Source organism: Diaporthe citri (assembly GCF_014595645.1).
Source record: "Diaporthe citri strain NFHF-8-4 chromosome Unknown scaffold_8, whole genome shotgun sequence".
NCBI classification, from domain to species: domain Eukaryota; kingdom Fungi; phylum Ascomycota; class Sordariomycetes; order Diaporthales; family Diaporthaceae; genus Diaporthe; species Diaporthe citri.
Genome location: NW_025064853.1, coordinates 1,838,844 through 1,855,335, shown reverse-complemented (window position 1 = coordinate 1,855,335; position 16,492 = coordinate 1,838,844). Strand labels below are relative to the sequence as shown.

Sequence of the window (16,492 nt, the reverse complement as noted above, 5' to 3'; positions counted from 1 at the left end):
CGCCCGCACCTCGGCAGCTCGCTGACTCTTGCTCCATGAGCCCACACACGACCGCCTGAAAAACGGGTTGCTTCTGCCCATGCCATGCTTGGGCGCGAGGCCAAACTTCGAAGAATGTGGCCCAAATAGGAAGGCATCTCCGGAAAGCGTGGTTAACAAGAGATCACGAAAGCCGGTCGCCTCAGAGCGTCGAAAGACGCTGCACCATGAGAAATAGTACAGTGCAGGAGCGCAATGGCTGGTATTCGGCAAGTGTCTTTCTCCATCGAATGGACTGCGAGGGTTTGGAGCGCGATGTCCACGACGACCAAGACTGAGGTCCAGGGAATTTAACCAAAGATCGTCCCGCTGCGATGTCGTTCCTGGTGCGGACAGTATCAAACGGGTGTTGGGGTGACGACATTCGTTTTTTCGAGTGATAGTAAGCAGCTCTGTATTCCCAGCGTACCCAGTAGGTGCTTCTCTGCTTGAACTGTGGTGTCAGAGGTCAAAAGTCGACGAGCAGAGGACCTCTCAGAGCCTCTTCAGTTCCGATGGTCAGAATTGTTGGCCCTGGCTTGACCAGTCACGCCAAACCCAAGGAGTGATTGCGTTCGCTTTTCCTGTCCGACTCACACGCGTAAAGTCATGCACCAAACACAACACGATTAAGGGGGAAAACCTTCTGCATCGCTGGTCAAACGAGGAGTAAGTATTGCCCGAGCTGGCGATGGACCCCAAAACATCGATGTTGTCCGATTGCTGGTAGATTGATCCCGCATCGGCCAGAGGCTGGTTGGTACATCTCTGCTCGGTAACGAAGGTAGAGCGCTCTGCTTCTAGACCACTCCTTAGAAAGGTCCAGTGCTTCAGAATTTTTCCGAACGCCATTTTCTTTTCTGACAACTGCCGAGTATCCAAGTCTAGGCCGATTCCGAGCCACCAAAATCGTCGGCTTTGTGAAGCGTGGGTGCCAAACGGCGTCGGAAAGCCACGCGACGGCTCTGCCGCTTCGATATTTCGAGTAAAAGCGCCGGGCAAGACCGCGCCGTCGTAACGCGGGCCGAAGCCTTTTCGGGAATTCTCTCGACGGTTGCGATCTGTCACCGATCGGGTCCTGGTTGAGTTGGGACTGCTGGACTGTCTTGAGCAGATGTGGTTGTTTCAACGGGATGTCGTTTTCCCAAAGGTTGACGGGTTATTCCCATTCCGTCAAATTAAAGTGCAAGTGCAAATGTTCAGTCTTGTTCTCGTTTCACTTCCCCTGGTTAATTAGTGGAGGACTCCACAAGTATTGAAGATGGCGAGAACTTGTCCGGCGCATTCCAGCAGGATTGAATGTGCTGTAAATACCGCCGACAGGGGCTGTTCAGAATTGGCCTGGCCAAAAAAGTTCGCAGACTCAAAAACATGAGACTTATTAGACCAATGTCATGCCGATAGCGCCCGAAGAGGCGTGGAGCCAACAAAGGGTTCGATGTTTTAGCCTCTCCATCGTGGTATACTGCATTGCGCGTTCCAAACTAGAGCAGTCCCGAGGGAGGCGGTCAAGAGGACTGCGAAGGCTGGCAAAAGCCTCGTTTCGGCCGAGCAGAGGCTTAGAGAAAAGAACTGCAGCAAGAAAAGTCTTTCGGCGCCGGTAAGACATCGAAGCTAGTACTTCCGGCTTCTGGAAGCGATTGGTTTCTCGGTTCTTGATCCAGCAGATTTCACGTCGGCTCGTAATGCGGCACTTTGGTATTCAAGTGGCAACCATGAGTGATCTCGAGGCTTGCCGGATGCAAGTCCACAGTCAGTCCACAGCAATGCCAAATCACACGAAGATGAACCTTGTTGGTGGGTAGTTAGACCTTTCTCCTTCAACAGACAAGAACGCAAAGGTTCGAAGGGAATCGCGAAGGCAGTCCCAAAAAGCGACTGGAGTAAATCCTCGGCCTTGGTGAATATTGGAAGAGGACAGAGGGATGCTGGCTGGGGTGACCTTCTTCGGCAATGTGAAGAGATCTTATCTGTCGTCGAAGTCAAACCGAGTTCGAGTGCACCGCCAGGAAGGCCTCTCAGGGCGTCGTAGGTCGGCAGCATTGTTTTAGGCAGCCTCCGAGTACTGAGCAACGTTACCGTCGTGCCTTCGTGTAGCACAGGCTCTCCAAGCTGTGGACGCTAGGGGATGCATGATGCCTAGACAAACAGCTTTGATGCACACTTCTGTTCTCCCGCTCCTGCCCTCAAGATCCCTGTGAAGAAGTTATTCGAATTGCTCTTGTTGAGACACAGCTCGCCATTCGACATTCGGGGGACAATCGAGACCGCGTGGAGCATCCAGACCCAGGCGGGCTCAGGTGAGGATTAGCCTCGTATGTGGCTTTTGACAGATTCCTGTGCTTCGCCCGTCAAATACAGTGAGGTTCGTTTGGTTTGCCTTGATGTCTCTCCTGTCCATCATCACTCGGTTCGTCGACGCAAAAGCCGGCAGTTCTGCAGTCAGCACCGATCTGAACCAAGAGTGCCTCTCGACACCCTTTTTGTCATCTGTAGGATGAATTTCTTCGGTGACAGATACATAGGCTTCGCACCTGAGCAAGTGTCGTCCGAGATAGTCTGTTGTCTGCGAAAGCATACTGTTGGGGCATCAACTCTCTTTCACGGTGAGCGGAAACTTGCTGACTGGTTAGCTGACTATCACGATCTTCCCTCTGTGCACGACTTTCATCATGGAATTATCTTTTGAGGTACACACACTGTAGCCATCACGCCGGGGGCGACAAGCCTCGTTGACAGTGACACTACCTCAAAATGTGTGTAGCAGACACCTGCCGTATTCGCTGAGCATGTCCCATCAGCTAGGAAGGGGCTAAAGACTTCCCTCATCGCTCGCATTCGACTCGATGGGGTATCGAATTCGGCATGAGTTCGCTCCAAGGAAGGATTCTCCTGGAAATCTCTCCAAGTCGCGGGGTGGGCAGATGTGAAGGCGTGGTTGCCCACGTAAGACTCAGTCCAGGACGATTCTCATGAAAGGGCACACATGATCCAATCTTCGAAGCCCGTGGTATCATTGAGGTTTTTAACAGCACGCATGGATTGAAAGATGCTTCCGGCCTTGGGGCGTTGCCTGCACTCGTTGCGCGGTGGATAGAAGCATAAATCAAAGTCCAATACCTGGAGATTCGGGCCTTGAGTGGCCAAGGAGCGTTGCAGACGGCTAGGTTCGCTAGTGCGAGAGTTCCCGGAGCGAAAGCAGCCCATGAATGTTGTTCTCACTGGGACGAAGGAACCGAGTCGGGAGTGTCCTCGAACTGAAATGGCTTATTGGCAAATTGGCAAGCTCGCGGCCCTGTGCGACGTTGAAGAGCGCTGCTGACGCAGGCGATGCATGGGTTGTGCAAGCACCGAGGTTACGGAGCCTGAGAGGCTCAGCAAGACAGCCTCTGGGTCATCGTCAGCCACCTCGTCTCCGATTTGCTAACATCGCCGTCATGCCGGTGGTTCCGGACTCCCCAGTGTGTTTAGTCCAACCAAGGCCCGAACAAGGTTTGGTGCCTCTGAGGCTCATTCTTTTTTTGGGCATTCGGCCCGGTTGAGCCTGTGAGGCATTCGGTCTTAGCAGTCCGCCGTGTTCAACGTTCGCTTCCCAAAGGGCAGTGTGACGAGGAGGATCAAAGGTAACGTTGGACCGAGGCGGGGTGTGGGCTTCTGTGCCGGACCGTCAGCCAGATCACAACATGGACGGAGCCCTCATCGGGCAGTGCCAAGGTGAACCAGCGTATTGGCTCACAGAAGGCATGTTGACCGACACGAGGTATGTCTCCATCGTCGACTCGGCCAAATGGAATCGGCCGTGACTGATGCGACGAAGGACGACGAAGGGATTGATGGCGGTGACAGGCTGTCAATGCTACCTAGGTAGCTTGCTGCTTGGCAGCTGCAGGGATCCCCGCTCTGTGTACACCGGACTATCGCCATGCTGCAGGAGCCCTGTCTCCCAAAACCGAAGTTGAAAATCGGGTCTAACCAATGGCGGATTACTTGGCTGACATTTGGTCGAGGATTTCTCGTATTTGACCTGGACGATAAGTTGACTCGACACCATCAACAACCCTTTGTGCACTGTATTTTCTGCAGGACAAGCTGTCAACGGTACCGGCTTGAGATCTCGAAATCCCTCCCCAAGGACGGAAAGATTCCAAAGCCTTCTAGCTCCCCCGCGAGCTGGTACGTCACGGGGTGACCCAACGGTCGATAAGGTGAGGCGAGATACGACATGGCGCGTGCCATCGTCACAGTTTGGGTGCCATCCGCCGTCAAGCTTCCGCCGGTTCGGGTCTGGGCTTGACACGTGCAATGAACTGGGACCTCTCGAGCCACCGGCCATGACAACGTTCAGAGTGAACCGGGTAATACGCTGGCAATCACGTTGCCTTGGATCGCAGACCGTGAAGCACAAAGCACGGCCATCCCATCACTTTCCTATCGTGTATCCCCTCGGGCAAGTGCTGCTCAAGGCATCCAGCTGCAAGATCGAGTGGGACAGTGCCCGCAGCCGTTGCAGGGAAGGAGGTACGGGGACCTCGGGACAGAGTAGTGAGCAGAGAAGCCAGTAACCAGTGGCTGACTCCAGAATGGGATGTTCCTTGATGCGATACGGAAAGAGGCGGCTGACCTCTTCTGCTCGCCTCGCTCACCCTTTGGGGACTGGTCTGTCCTTTTCCTTCCAAATTTGATCCGTGAGAATTACTCATCGGGCAAGAAGGAGGCGGGCCGGCGGGCAGGCAGGCATGGGCATGGGCATGGGCATCTATGTCTAGGTATCTGTCAGATACCGCGCATACCTACCTACCTTGTCCACCCAGGCAGGTGGGCATCCAAGTGGTGGTGTGTGGCGTGTGTTGCTGAGTGATGAGGAGAGGCCGAGTGTGCCTTCCTCTCGGGTTCGGATGTGTCGAGCGCATCGTATCGAATCGCACCGCGCGCCTTCACCCGCTCCTTCCGTGGTCGTGTTGATGATGTGAGCTGACTTTGGGCACACACTTGCCCTGTTACTGCCCTGCTACTGCCCTTCTTGCCCTTCTTGCCACCACCACCACCACCTTCTGGCCTACCGCGAAGCAGCGCTTGTGCCTGGTCCCTGCAGGTTCGGGAGCACCGCGCTGTCGTCTCTCTCGTCCCTGCCTCTCGTCTTTCGTCTGTTGATATAAGTCAATTCTTCCCACCTGCATCCTCGTCTCCCATCATTTCCTCACTCTCTCATCCCACTCTCGCACCACTTTGCACGGTCGTTATTGCACATCAGCAACATCTGTTGGTCTTCACCGACTCTCACCTTCGTTACCGAACCCAAGGTCAAGGCCAGGATACAGGCCCAACCAAGCAACAAGACCCTTTCTCTCGCTGCTCTCACCAGACAAGATTCGTTCAGCCAAAATGAGACTCCTCCAGATCACCTCCTTCGCCGGGCTTCTCGCCTCTGCTCAGGCTGGCAAGCATTGGGGCACTGGTACCGGAGGCCCCACGGGTGGTGCTCCGCCCACGAGCACGGAGTGGACGACCGTCGTCGTGCCCACTTACACCACATACTGCCCGGTATGTCTTTCTCTCCAAGAAGCTTGCACGGCCGCTCCTGACTAACGCCCTCTCCAGTCTCCCACTACCTGGGCTTGGAACAATGTGACCTACACTGTCACTTCTGCCACGACCATCACCTTGCGTGAGTACCCTTGCTCTTCCCAGACTTTTCGGAATCTTCCCTTCTTGCCTCCCTGTCTCTTTCTTGGTTTGCACACGCAGTCGCTGTGTGACCGGCCTCGGGAAAGTCTCCTGCGGAGCTCGTGACTCTGGAGCATTACCCGGATGTATATTTGCACAAGGCTGACCGTCCTTTGTAGCTTGCCCATGTACCCTGTCGGTCACCACTCCTCCGCCCATCACCACCACCTCCACCTACACGACTGAGGTGCCTTGTGAGACCACAACCCTTCCGTCAGGCGGCGTTCCTTACCCGAGCGTTAACTCCACCGTCGTGATTCCTCCGCCTGTCACCATCCCCAGCGGCACCCCTACCCCCGGTGCCCCTGGTGCCCCAACGACACCTCTGCCGGGTTCCTCTAGCACGGTGACCTCGACGACCGTGATTGTTAGCACACCTCCACCGTCGACCTACCTGTCCGGAACCACTCCCATCGGCGGCGGCGTCCCAGCTCCAACCCCTACCACTTTCGCCACCACTGCGCCTACGAACACGCCCGTGGCTCCCACTTCGTCTCCTGCCGGTGTCGTCACTGCGGGTGCTCCCAAGATGGGATCTCAGGCCGGTGCTCTCGGCTTGGTCGCCGGTATTGCGGCCCTCGTTCTCTAATTTGTGATTGGTTGAGGATTTTGAGAGGACATGTCTCGAATGATTCTTGGACGATTTTGGACGTCTCATGATTGAGCAAGCTAATGATGGAGATGGATGCAAACTGTTTGTCACGACTTATACCCTTCTAGACTTTCCTTCACTGGACCAAGCGAAACGGCTGTCATTTACCAAAACCATGTCGGGAGTAATGGATTGGCGAAAATGGTGGAACTCGTGGATTTGCTTTGGTAGCTTCGAGGTTTTAGCCTCACCCCCACAATAGACCTTAATATTTGATATCAAGCTCTGGCAGCCGGTTTCCTGACATCACCTAACCAATTCGTATGCCACGGGCACGTATCATAGTTGGGAAAGACAGTCAACTATCCGAATATGTTATCTCAGGGCAAGAGGGCCGTCTGCTTCATCGAAGCTATTCGCACTCCCAAGTTAGCGCACGATCCGAGGCCCATTCACCAGCCTCGCGATCCACACGATGACAAGACACCCCATACCCGTGGGGAAGAAGCTCGCAGTGAACGATCGCGACTCGTATCCATTGATCACTCAGCTGCCCTCGTCCACTAAGGATTATCTTGTGTATCTTGAGTACGATGCCCCCCCCTCCCGCCCTCCTCCCAAACATACAACCGGAGCGGCTTCGCGGAGTGGCACCAGCCTGTGTACAGCCTGTCGCCGTGCGACGTCTTTCGGCTTCAATCTTCTCTCTAAATTATTCGATTTTATTACCTTGAAGTACCTTTCCGCCTCTGCAAGAGCTTGGGCGAGGGCATAATACACCCTTGTCAATATTCACTCGCATGCAGCTTCGGTAGCATTGTGGTTGGCCAGCGCTATCAGGGTGGCATTTTGACCGTTCTATTTCTCGTACCACCACACCGCATGTCGCCAAGTTCCCAATGAGCCGAATCGTGCTACAATGAGATTCCATTGCGGGACAAGTCACTCACGCTGTGCGAAAGGCACGAGGGACGTTTCTCTGCTTATACATACAACCAACAGAAAACCATGGGGAAAGATCGCCATCTGGGGCCCCCAGACCGAACCCCAGATGACAAGGGGTTTCCTATCGAGCCAAGTGTTCGATCTGCAAGGTCATCCAGACGACACTCAGGCAAGGTAGCTACGACGTTGTGATGCCACTATCATGCCCGACCAGATCACACCAAAACAAAAAGTGATGCGACAAGTAAGCAATATGCCATTCCCATCAACAACCACATCCCACCCTGCCGCCCTGCCAGCAGTCGAGCCCAATGGCGCTGGTCCACACCGAGGCGCATCGCATCGCAATACGAGGTTTCCCGGCGTGGGATTTGTTCGTCCCCAGAGCCTGCTGTCAGTGTTGCCCACCCCACCGGTGCTTATCACCTCAATCCGTGCATGATGGACCTCCCCCCCCCTCCCCCGGTCAAGCACTACGGGTTGGAACCGATAGCTTCTTTCTCTGGTGTGCTGACAGGGTTGGTGGTGCGCGCCCAGTCCCTGCCCCTCTGCTACACACCAATACAGACGCATCGGGCCTCCTACAGTAGTATTGCAACCCCCTCCACCCTGACTGGTAAATCGAGAGCCGGGCTAAAACGGTATCCTCCGCAGACGTTGCGTAGGGCTGTAGGATACTGATTCGGGCGAAGCAAGCCCGACTTGTTGTGGGGTGCGATGTAAAAAGAATCCTTGTCCTACTAGGACAATGACTGTCATTCCAGCTTAGTAGAGGAACTCAAAGAGTACAAATAGTCTACAGTCTATAATGCGAAAGACCTTAAATCGGATCCCTGGCCCCTGTCAAATCGCCTTAGACAAAGCCAAATTCGGTATCCAGTTCTTGTGCCAGAGTAATAGACTTGTCCAAGATCCGGTCCACTTCCCGCGATAGTGGCTTGCCAGTGCTGCCAAGCATACAGCTCATGTCATCCTTCGTCGCGCCCTTCTCCCAGGTCCCGTCGACCATCATGTGCGTGGGAAGACCAAACTCGAGCGGATCAAGCCTCTTGTTCTTCAGGAGCCCTCCATTGTACCAGAGCACCTCGTCCCTGTCGTCGAGGTGACCGATGACGAAACTGCAGATCCTCTCCATAGACTGTTCCGTCTTGTCCTGAAGCCAACCAACCATCGTGGCGTAGTGCCTCTCGAAAGAGTAGCCTGATCCGCTGAGCTCGAAGCCAAACCACCAAGACTCCTTGTCGCCGTATGTGATCTTGTACGTGACCTCGTCTCGTACGGCCTGGGTATTTTGCCAGGCCACATGCAGAAGCCCCATAAACACATCCAGTCGCGACTTGTTGACGACAACCACGCCGGAGTCCCCTTCTTCGGCGTAATCTTCGGTCCACACAAGTGACTCGTTTAGTGTTGCGCTGGGATGGCGGATCTGTGATATCCACCACTCGTGGCGCCCACGAAAATTGTGCTGCCAGAGAAGTCGATCGTGGAATAGCAGAGCGCCGGTGGAGGCGTACGAAGGATGCGAAAGGAGATTCTCAGGAGGCTGGACAAAGACACAATCCGCATCCAGTAGGATGACCTCCTCGAATGGTGAGTAGAGGGCTGCGAAGGCCTTGATGGCCCAACCGCCCTTCTCGAGCTTCGTGGTCGTGTCGTCGATGAGCGTCAGGATATCTAGAAACTCGACCTCTCTGAACCGCGAGCGCAGACGCTCTCGGTCCTCAACTGGGAGATCGTTGTCTCCGGCGTAGACAATCTGTACGGGCAATCCGCTGTGCAGGACGTCTTTGAGCGAGCCAATGAGGTGAGTGGCGTATCTCATTGTTGCCTTACCAGTAGGAATCACGATCCCACGAGACCCCGGGATTATGGAGGAATGCAAGTCAGTAAAAGGCGTCTTGCTTCCTGGGTGCTTAGGTGAATTCTGTAGATAAGAGTACATTGACCCGATCGCACTTTCGACAGCCTCGAGGACAGCGCGACTGTCCTCCGACTTGGGAGCATCATCAAGAAACTCAACCCATCCTCGAGCGATCTGGGTCCGTTGACCCATGTCATAGAATCTAGATTTGTACGGAGGGTTGATTGGCTCTTCGACGAAAGATTTTGCGTCTTGAATGATCCTTGCGGCCTCTTTCTGCCATGATGTCTGGCTGAATTCTGTTGGCCTGCTGGTCGATTGAGGATGAATTCCTGGTGGCGGCACTGAAGGTGGTGGCGATGTCGGATGGTAGGAGGGTGACCATATCGTTAAGGTGATGACAATCAACACCAGGCTACAGACGGAAAGAATAGCCGTAGTCAACCGTGAGTACGGCATATCGTATCGATGATGAGAACTTTGAACGAAGCCCGTGAATACTAATATTCTTACAGGATGGTTTTGTAACGCCAGTTTGCCGTTACGGAATGTCCGGGAGAACATGATCTTTGGGCCCCCAACGCGTCTGACCATCCTCGGCCCAGACAAAAAAAGAGCGCACTCACAAACTGCTCTGCAAAAGCTACATCAAATATCCCATCACCAAAGTTTCAATTGAACTCTTAAATAACTTAGCAATCAATACTTAAGCCCAGCTATCAATATAGCTAGTTTATGGCTTATTTAAAAATTCTTTTGAAAAGAAACGAGGCTGTTAAGTCTATGGGTTGTGGTAGCGGGTGACAAGTTTTGGGGAAGGTGACTTAATGTCTGGGCCGAGCCATCCTGCGTGGCGGCGCTTGCACAGGTGAGCAAACCTTGGAAGGGCGCATGTTGTGTAACCCCACCAGAGCCTTGCCTTTCTACAAAACCGCGCCCTGATCACCAATAAGGACAAGATATTCGCTTTGAAAAAGCAAATTACAAGGGGCGCGGCAATAAGGGGGAGCTGAACAGCAACCTGGCCAGCTTTGAATCCTCCGAGCCCCCATGGCAGGCAAAGCCCCCAAGAAGGTCTTGCCTGCCTGTCCTCGTTGCTTGTCTCCTCCATTCTACCATTCCTTCTTGTCTTTTCACTTTCGCCGGTCTCTGGTTCCATACTTTGATCCAACTTGTCACAATGCTTGGATCTACGGGACCGCTTGCCAACAGGCTCTACCTACTAGCTTTTCTCACAGCACAGGCCCAAGGTGACACTTGCTGGAGCTACAGAGGAACAGAGTCTTATAATCAGACGAAATGCAGCGATTCCCAAGCTTGTTGTGGAGCAGATAGCCAGTGTATGCCCAACCGACTGTGCAAAAATAAGGGCACTGCCGACAACATCTTGATCCGGGGGCCCTGTGGCGTGAGCCCATATGATAAGAACCTCTGCGCACAGATTTGTGTCTTCAGTACGTCAATTCACCTAATTTCCTTCTCTTGAACTCCCATGATAATAACGAGGCTGTCAATCGCTAGATGAGGTGTCCAAAAATACAGGGTTCAACGACGACGTTTTTCCGAGGGTAGAGATATGTGGCGACGGTGTCTATTGTTGCCGTAAGGGCGACACACCGTGCTGCAATAACGATGTGGAACCGAAAGTGTACCTTGACAGCAACGGAATTCTACTTCCTGGATCCTCTACGATTACAAGCTCGACGACATCGGCGAGCTCCACCAGCACACCGATCTCGAGCACAACGGTCTCGAGCGCAACGTCGGCGGATCCAACACCCACTCAAGACACTGCTCCCGTCAGTTCAGGCTCAGAATCTGGAGGCGGCGAGGCTCTTGCGCTCAAAGTCGGACTCGGGGTGAGCCTCCCGTTAGCCGCTGTCATTTCTGCCTTGGCAATGTGGTGGTTCCTCAGGAAGCGGCAAGGAAAGAAGGGCCACAATTCAGAGCTGTCCGCGGCGACGCCAAAAGGAACAGCGTTCTCAAGCCCAAATCAGGGGTATGAGGTGCGTGAGGCGACGCACAGGCCGGTGGAGGTAGATTCGGTCAGGGAGCGACAGGAATTGGCAGGGACGGAGGTCTATGAATCACGGAGACAGGGACGTTGATGGTGGTATATTGAATAATAGCCTAACTTTAACTAGGCACGAGGAGTGTACTTATAATAATATACATATAGGCCAGCCTGCCACCACCTAAGCACATGTTGTCCAAAGATGACCAAAATCCCATCTTATGTACGCATAGGCGAAGCGTCGACGAGGCAGGTACTACCACCGCGCGTTCTAATGGTGTATCGATTTGAAGAGCAGATCACTACGCGGTCGTTGGAAAATTCTTGAATGTTGACTAGAAACTCTGTCTAAAATTCATCCCGCCGAAACTGGTATTCAGGGTCATCATCATCCACTTCCCACAGCAACTTTGTACGCTCAGACCTCTCCTCAGGTCCCCTTGCAAGGAGGTAAATGATATCCGGGTTGTTACTGTTGAGAGCTAGGTCGTATGGAGTCAATCCAAATCTCCACTGTTCCTCGCGATCAACCAGCCGGTGTGCAAGAATTAACGACACGCACTCTGCGTGTCCCGCGCGAATGGCTCGATGTAATGGGGTCTCCAAACCGGCGTTGCGTACGTTGGGGTCAACCCGCTTGTCATCGAGAAGGAGCCTCACAAGATTTTGGCGTCCTGCGTTGGCAGCTCGATGTAATGGTGTGTTCCCTTGGCTATTCTGTGTCATTGGATCAACCCGCCTGTCATTGAGAAGCAGTCGAACGACCTCCGTTTCTTCCCCGAGGATGGCCTTATTCAACGGTGCTTGGTGAACCGTGTCTTGCAAATTCGGATCCAGTTCTTCCTCCATGAGAAGGCGCTTGACCATCCTAGGGTCTCCGCGTTCAACCGCGAAATGCAAGGCAGTTTTTTTCTTGTTCCGGGTTTGTCCATTGATGAGATTTCGATATTTGTCGAGTATCAAACCAAAGTCCTCTTCATGTCCCGTCCAAAGAGCCGCCAGATGAAGCATCGTCATGCCGTCCGCTGGCGTAGAGCTCTGGTTGAAGGCATTGTGCGAAGATTGGGGATCTACCAGCATGTGTCTCGCCTCTTGACTGATCATGCCTATGCCGAACGAAAGAAATACATGGGCCAGAGACGAGTTCCGAACCTTGTGCTTCAACTCCATTCTACCTACCATGGATTCGTCAAATCTGTCCTCTAAAAGAGAAAACCACACATCTCCTGGACTCTTGTAAAATGCGTAGTCAACAGCATCAACGCTGTCCACAGAATGAGGAATGAAGACCCTGTCCATGTGATACAGACTGTCGTTTCCACAAACATTGAAGAATTGGCAGCACCGAGCGCCATTTGGACAGCTAGAATCTCCGACGAAGAAAGTGATGATTGAAGTCATCATGGGAGATCCGAGGTCTTCAAATGCCCGCCCGCCCCCAACGTAGCATTCTCTGGACTCTGGATGCCTCTTCAGATGTGACAGAGTAAGTCGAGGCAAGCCGCACATCGCAAAACAATGAAGAGCGATACTTTGAGTCATGGGTTTTCCTTGAAGGTGATTTCGTATGAAATGGCTGTGTAATCGCCGTTGGCGGTCGTGTTGCATCCACGGAATAACATAATTTAACCAATCCTGAAAATTGAAGCGCCCGGAGTCGAAGAAATCTTGCTGCGATTGGCCACCTTCTTCTGCAGCCTCACAATGGCGTAGTACCTGCCAGATTGAATATCTAAGCCAGGTGTAACGACCACTCAACGACTCATCTTGTTGTGCTGAAGGAGGAGGTAAGTCTCCAACTGGGGTTTGTAGGTAATAGTCAATGCAAACGTTGCGTAGTCGCGTATGGCTGAGCCCGTGTATGTTAGGTCTGAGGCTGGGATCAAGATGGCCGAGACCCTGACTTCCAAGCAGAAAGCTGCGAACGGTTCCATGAATGAATTGTACTGCGAATCTGTCTGTGGGCGATTTGAATTGCCACCATCTTGACGAACTGATTTTGCGGAATTCTACCAGGCCGTGGGAAGCTCGCAAAATGTATTGCTTCATTTCCGACAAGGTCTCCTCCGGCTCCCGCGGCGATATTTTTCCCTCTCGTGCTACCGAGATCAAGAGGTGGTAAAGTATTTGCACGGTGGGCCCGTCCTGGTCCCAAAGCCCAAAAAGAAGAGCCTGGAAACAAGTAACCGTGACTACCATGTTTTCGGTTCTTTGTCTTCGTAATTTGGCTTGATAAAGCTCATCTAGATGTCTTGGTTGTTTGTCCAGTTCGCCCAGGAGAACTTCCAAGGTTTCATCCTTGTGGGCTTTCAATGTTTCGACGACTAGGGCCACCCAAAGAAATACACCGGCAGCCCTTTGTAGAATTCGTCTTCGAAGAATTGTCTTCTTTTTGGAAGGAAAGTTCTCGAGACGTGCATTGATGTATTTCTCGATGCTGATCTGATGATCTGGATGATTGCTGAGATCGAGCAAACACCTTGGGTGCGGCGGTATGATTGTTGGAGATGGCGTTGTTGAAATACAGAAGCTCACGTGGCGGTTCAAGTCGTCGCTGACGATGGTGTGGACGAAGTCGACGATCTTTTCGATGTCGTCTTCGGCGGCTTCGTCTAGGGCGTCTATGAAACAAAAAATGTGTCCGCATGTAGCATGGGCGTTGACAGTGTCTTTGAACAGCTTTTTGAACTGGCCAAGCACCCGAGGATCATCATCGGTAAGCTCATTTGTGAAGACGGCGGCGTCTTGGAAGATGGAGGCGTCCTGCGGCAATGACTGGAGGAGCTGCTGGATCAGGGATCGGTACAATTGTGGTGTGTTCCGTTTCGCATTGAAGAAGAAGGCTGCGACGAAGTACTTCGGAATGCCTGGCGCAAATAATTCAAGCCGTTCCCTATCCTTTGCCCGCCTGGCACGATCAAAGAGGAACTGAACCAGTGTTGACTTTCCACTTCCTCGCTTGCCTCGGATCCACAGAATGGCTCGGTCATCACTGAAACTGCCCGTGCCTCGGGATGCCCAGCGCTTATACTCGTTCGTTTTGAGAATCCAGTCGCAGGTATCCGGACTCACGTCGATTAGAGGGCATTCGTCATCACAGCGAAGAACGTAAAGCAAATTTTCTTTGCGCGAGTCTCCTTTCGCTTCTGGCATTTGATGGACTCGAAGAGTGTGAGTGAATTGAATCTTGTACCAAAGCTATGTGGTCTGCTATAACTAGTGCTGAAGAGGGGCACTGGAGTCGACTAACTGTGTGTGTGTTTATGTTCGCCACCAATGAAGGCCCCCGAACCAGCTGTCTCGAAGTTATATTGTGACCCAGTCCCATGGTTCGCGTAGTTCTTCATCGTATTCTGATTTCCGACTTGATGATAGCCTGTTTCGCTGGCAAAAGCAGCGTCGGGCACTGACGGTTCCACCGCGGACAAGTCATCTATCGCCTTGCGAATAGCATCGACGTCGATCGCCCTGCGAAGCTCCTCGATGTCTTGCGTGGTGGCGGTCTCAAAGATCCGATCACAAGCCATAGCCTCGGTGTCTCTCAAAATTTCCTTCATCAGATCTTCAACCCTGTTGCCCTTCCCGAACCGGACGAGGAAAGAGCGAAACCCGAAGCCGAGAGTCTTCTCATCTGCTTGCTGAATCTCGTAAAAGATTTCGTTCAGCTTTTCCACCTTAGGCTTGCAGCTCTGGACAGCTAGCTGCACACTGTTCGTAGCCGACTCTCCTTGATGTGATTCTGCGTGCCTCCGGACTTTCTCCAACGCGTCTTCGACCTTAGGTAGGCGGGCTACTACCTCCTCGAAAGCAGAAGGAAGACCTTTGAGCTTTTGTATCGCCTTATATGTGGTTTTGATCGCCTCGATGGTGGCGATGACGGACGCAATGCCGCCGAGGATTTCGAGAACGCCTGACATCTTGGGAAATGACCAAGTTCAGCCGATTTTACCGCTACTGAGAAATAGCCAAGAGAAATCTTGTCGAGTATGTGGATAGCCACGGTAGGACCGTAGAAGACAGTCGTGAGACAGAGCAGTGAGCGACGGAGACGGTCTGGTCGATGCGTTGGGACCAGAAGAGTTTGTTCTCCCGCCTAGCTCGAGTGGTTGGGCTCAGTTATATATCCGTCCTCCCGATGCTGCAAAAGTCCTATGGAGTACAAAGACTTCCGTCCTGTGCACCTACCTCTAATTGAATTTCCTTGCACGAAGTCGCGAAGCCAATGACAGCGAGCCCAGGGTTCACCGACTAACAGCCACACGAGCTGAAGATTCTGGTCTGCTTTTTCTCCGAAACCGTGCAGTGCAATCCGCTTGGCGTTTTGATGCTGACGCCCAACAAATAAGATCAAGCCAACGTTCTATTGAGATGAGCTGTACAGCTTGTGCCCCCCGACTTGCCGGTCTCCTCCGGACTATGCGCCAATGTGATGAACTGTGCGCCCAGATGCTGACGCCAAGAATGTCTAGTAGCTGTGACCCAACTTGACTGGTTTACCTAGGTACTAATTGTTACAGTACGTATATAGGTGCAAGCCACGGTAATGCTCTCGGCATTATAACGTCCCTCTTTTGGGTGTTTTGGCGTAATAGGCTTTCTTGTGCCGTGATAGTTTGTAATGCCTTTACAGGGGTTGTAAGTTTGAGCCTGGGCATTATAAGAAATTTTTCGCTGAAAAAAAAAATTGAGTGGATTTCTGTGGGTGTGTTTCCTCACTGGGAAGAATTGAGCAATGCCGAGACCCGGGGATAACTTGATTTATAATTTCGAAAATAGGGCCTTTGGATCTTTTTTCAGGGGGTACTTAGCAGCAACCTTAATGGTTTATTGGGACGATAGACCTTAAAGGGTGGCTATTGTTATAGTATGTATATAGGTGCAAGCCATGGTAATGCTCTTGGCATTACAACGTCCCTCTTTTGGGTATTTTGGCGCAATAGGCTTTCTTGTGCCGTGACACCAATCTACCTACAGCTTTGTGTCTTATATGCTTGACCGCCGTTGACGGCATGTATAAAAACACCGAGGAACCTCACACTTGATCGTGGCTGGACTCTTCGGGCTTGAGATGACGCTTGGACTTGGGGTACTGACGCTCTTGCAACCTTGGATAACTAAAGCCGTGTATGATATCACCTTTCCGGTTCTAAATAGTCACATTAATCGTGACATGGCGTATTACACAACCCATGCGCTGTGATACTCTTGCCCTCATCTAGCACCAAGGCCCGCCCACCATCATGCTGACTTGCCATTATCCAGGGATGGGGTCTCGTAGGCCATCATCGCCATATTTCGTGTTTACTTTTTTAATTTTAGGTAGAGCAAACCTTTC

The 16,492-nt window shown here is 52.5% G+C and overlaps 4 protein-coding genes across 4 annotated transcripts; 1 reads left to right on the top strand and 3 right to left on the bottom strand.

Annotated features, from left to right (window-relative positions):
* Positions 1 to 5,400: 5,400 nt before the first annotated feature.
* Positions 5,401 to 6,331, top strand: INS49_014868 (uncharacterized protein; the record flags this gene model as incomplete). The annotated part of the gene is made up of 3 exons (XM_043175556.1): positions 5,401 to 5,559; positions 5,617 to 5,683; positions 5,862 to 6,331. 3 exons carry the CDS (start codon positions 5,401 to 5,403, stop codon positions 6,329 to 6,331), a joined length of 696 nt encoding a protein of 231 aa, XP_043020513.1.
* Positions 6,332 to 8,132: 1,801 nt separating this feature from the next.
* INS49_014867 (uncharacterized protein) lies at positions 8,133 to 9,104 on the bottom strand (the record flags this gene model as incomplete). The annotated part of the gene is made up of 1 exon (XM_043175555.1): positions 8,133 to 9,104. One exon carries the CDS (start codon positions 9,102 to 9,104, stop codon positions 8,133 to 8,135), a length of 972 nt encoding a protein of 323 aa, XP_043020512.1.
* Positions 9,105 to 11,505: 2,401 nt separating this feature from the next.
* INS49_014866 (uncharacterized protein) lies at positions 11,506 to 12,327 on the bottom strand (the record flags this gene model as incomplete). The annotated part of the gene is made up of 1 exon (XM_043175554.1): positions 11,506 to 12,327. The coding sequence occupies one exon, from the start codon at positions 12,325 to 12,327 to the stop codon at positions 11,506 to 11,508; it is 822 nt and encodes a 273-aa protein (XP_043020511.1).
* A 584-nt stretch (positions 12,328 to 12,911) lies between these two features.
* INS49_014865 (uncharacterized protein) lies at positions 12,912 to 15,074 on the bottom strand (the record flags this gene model as incomplete). Its single annotated transcript, XM_043175553.1, has 3 exons — positions 12,912 to 13,103; positions 13,693 to 14,303; positions 14,408 to 15,074. The coding sequence occupies 3 exons, from the start codon at positions 15,072 to 15,074 to the stop codon at positions 12,912 to 12,914; spliced, it is 1,470 nt and encodes a 489-aa protein (XP_043020510.1).
* Positions 15,075 to 16,492: the final 1,418 nt, after the last annotated feature.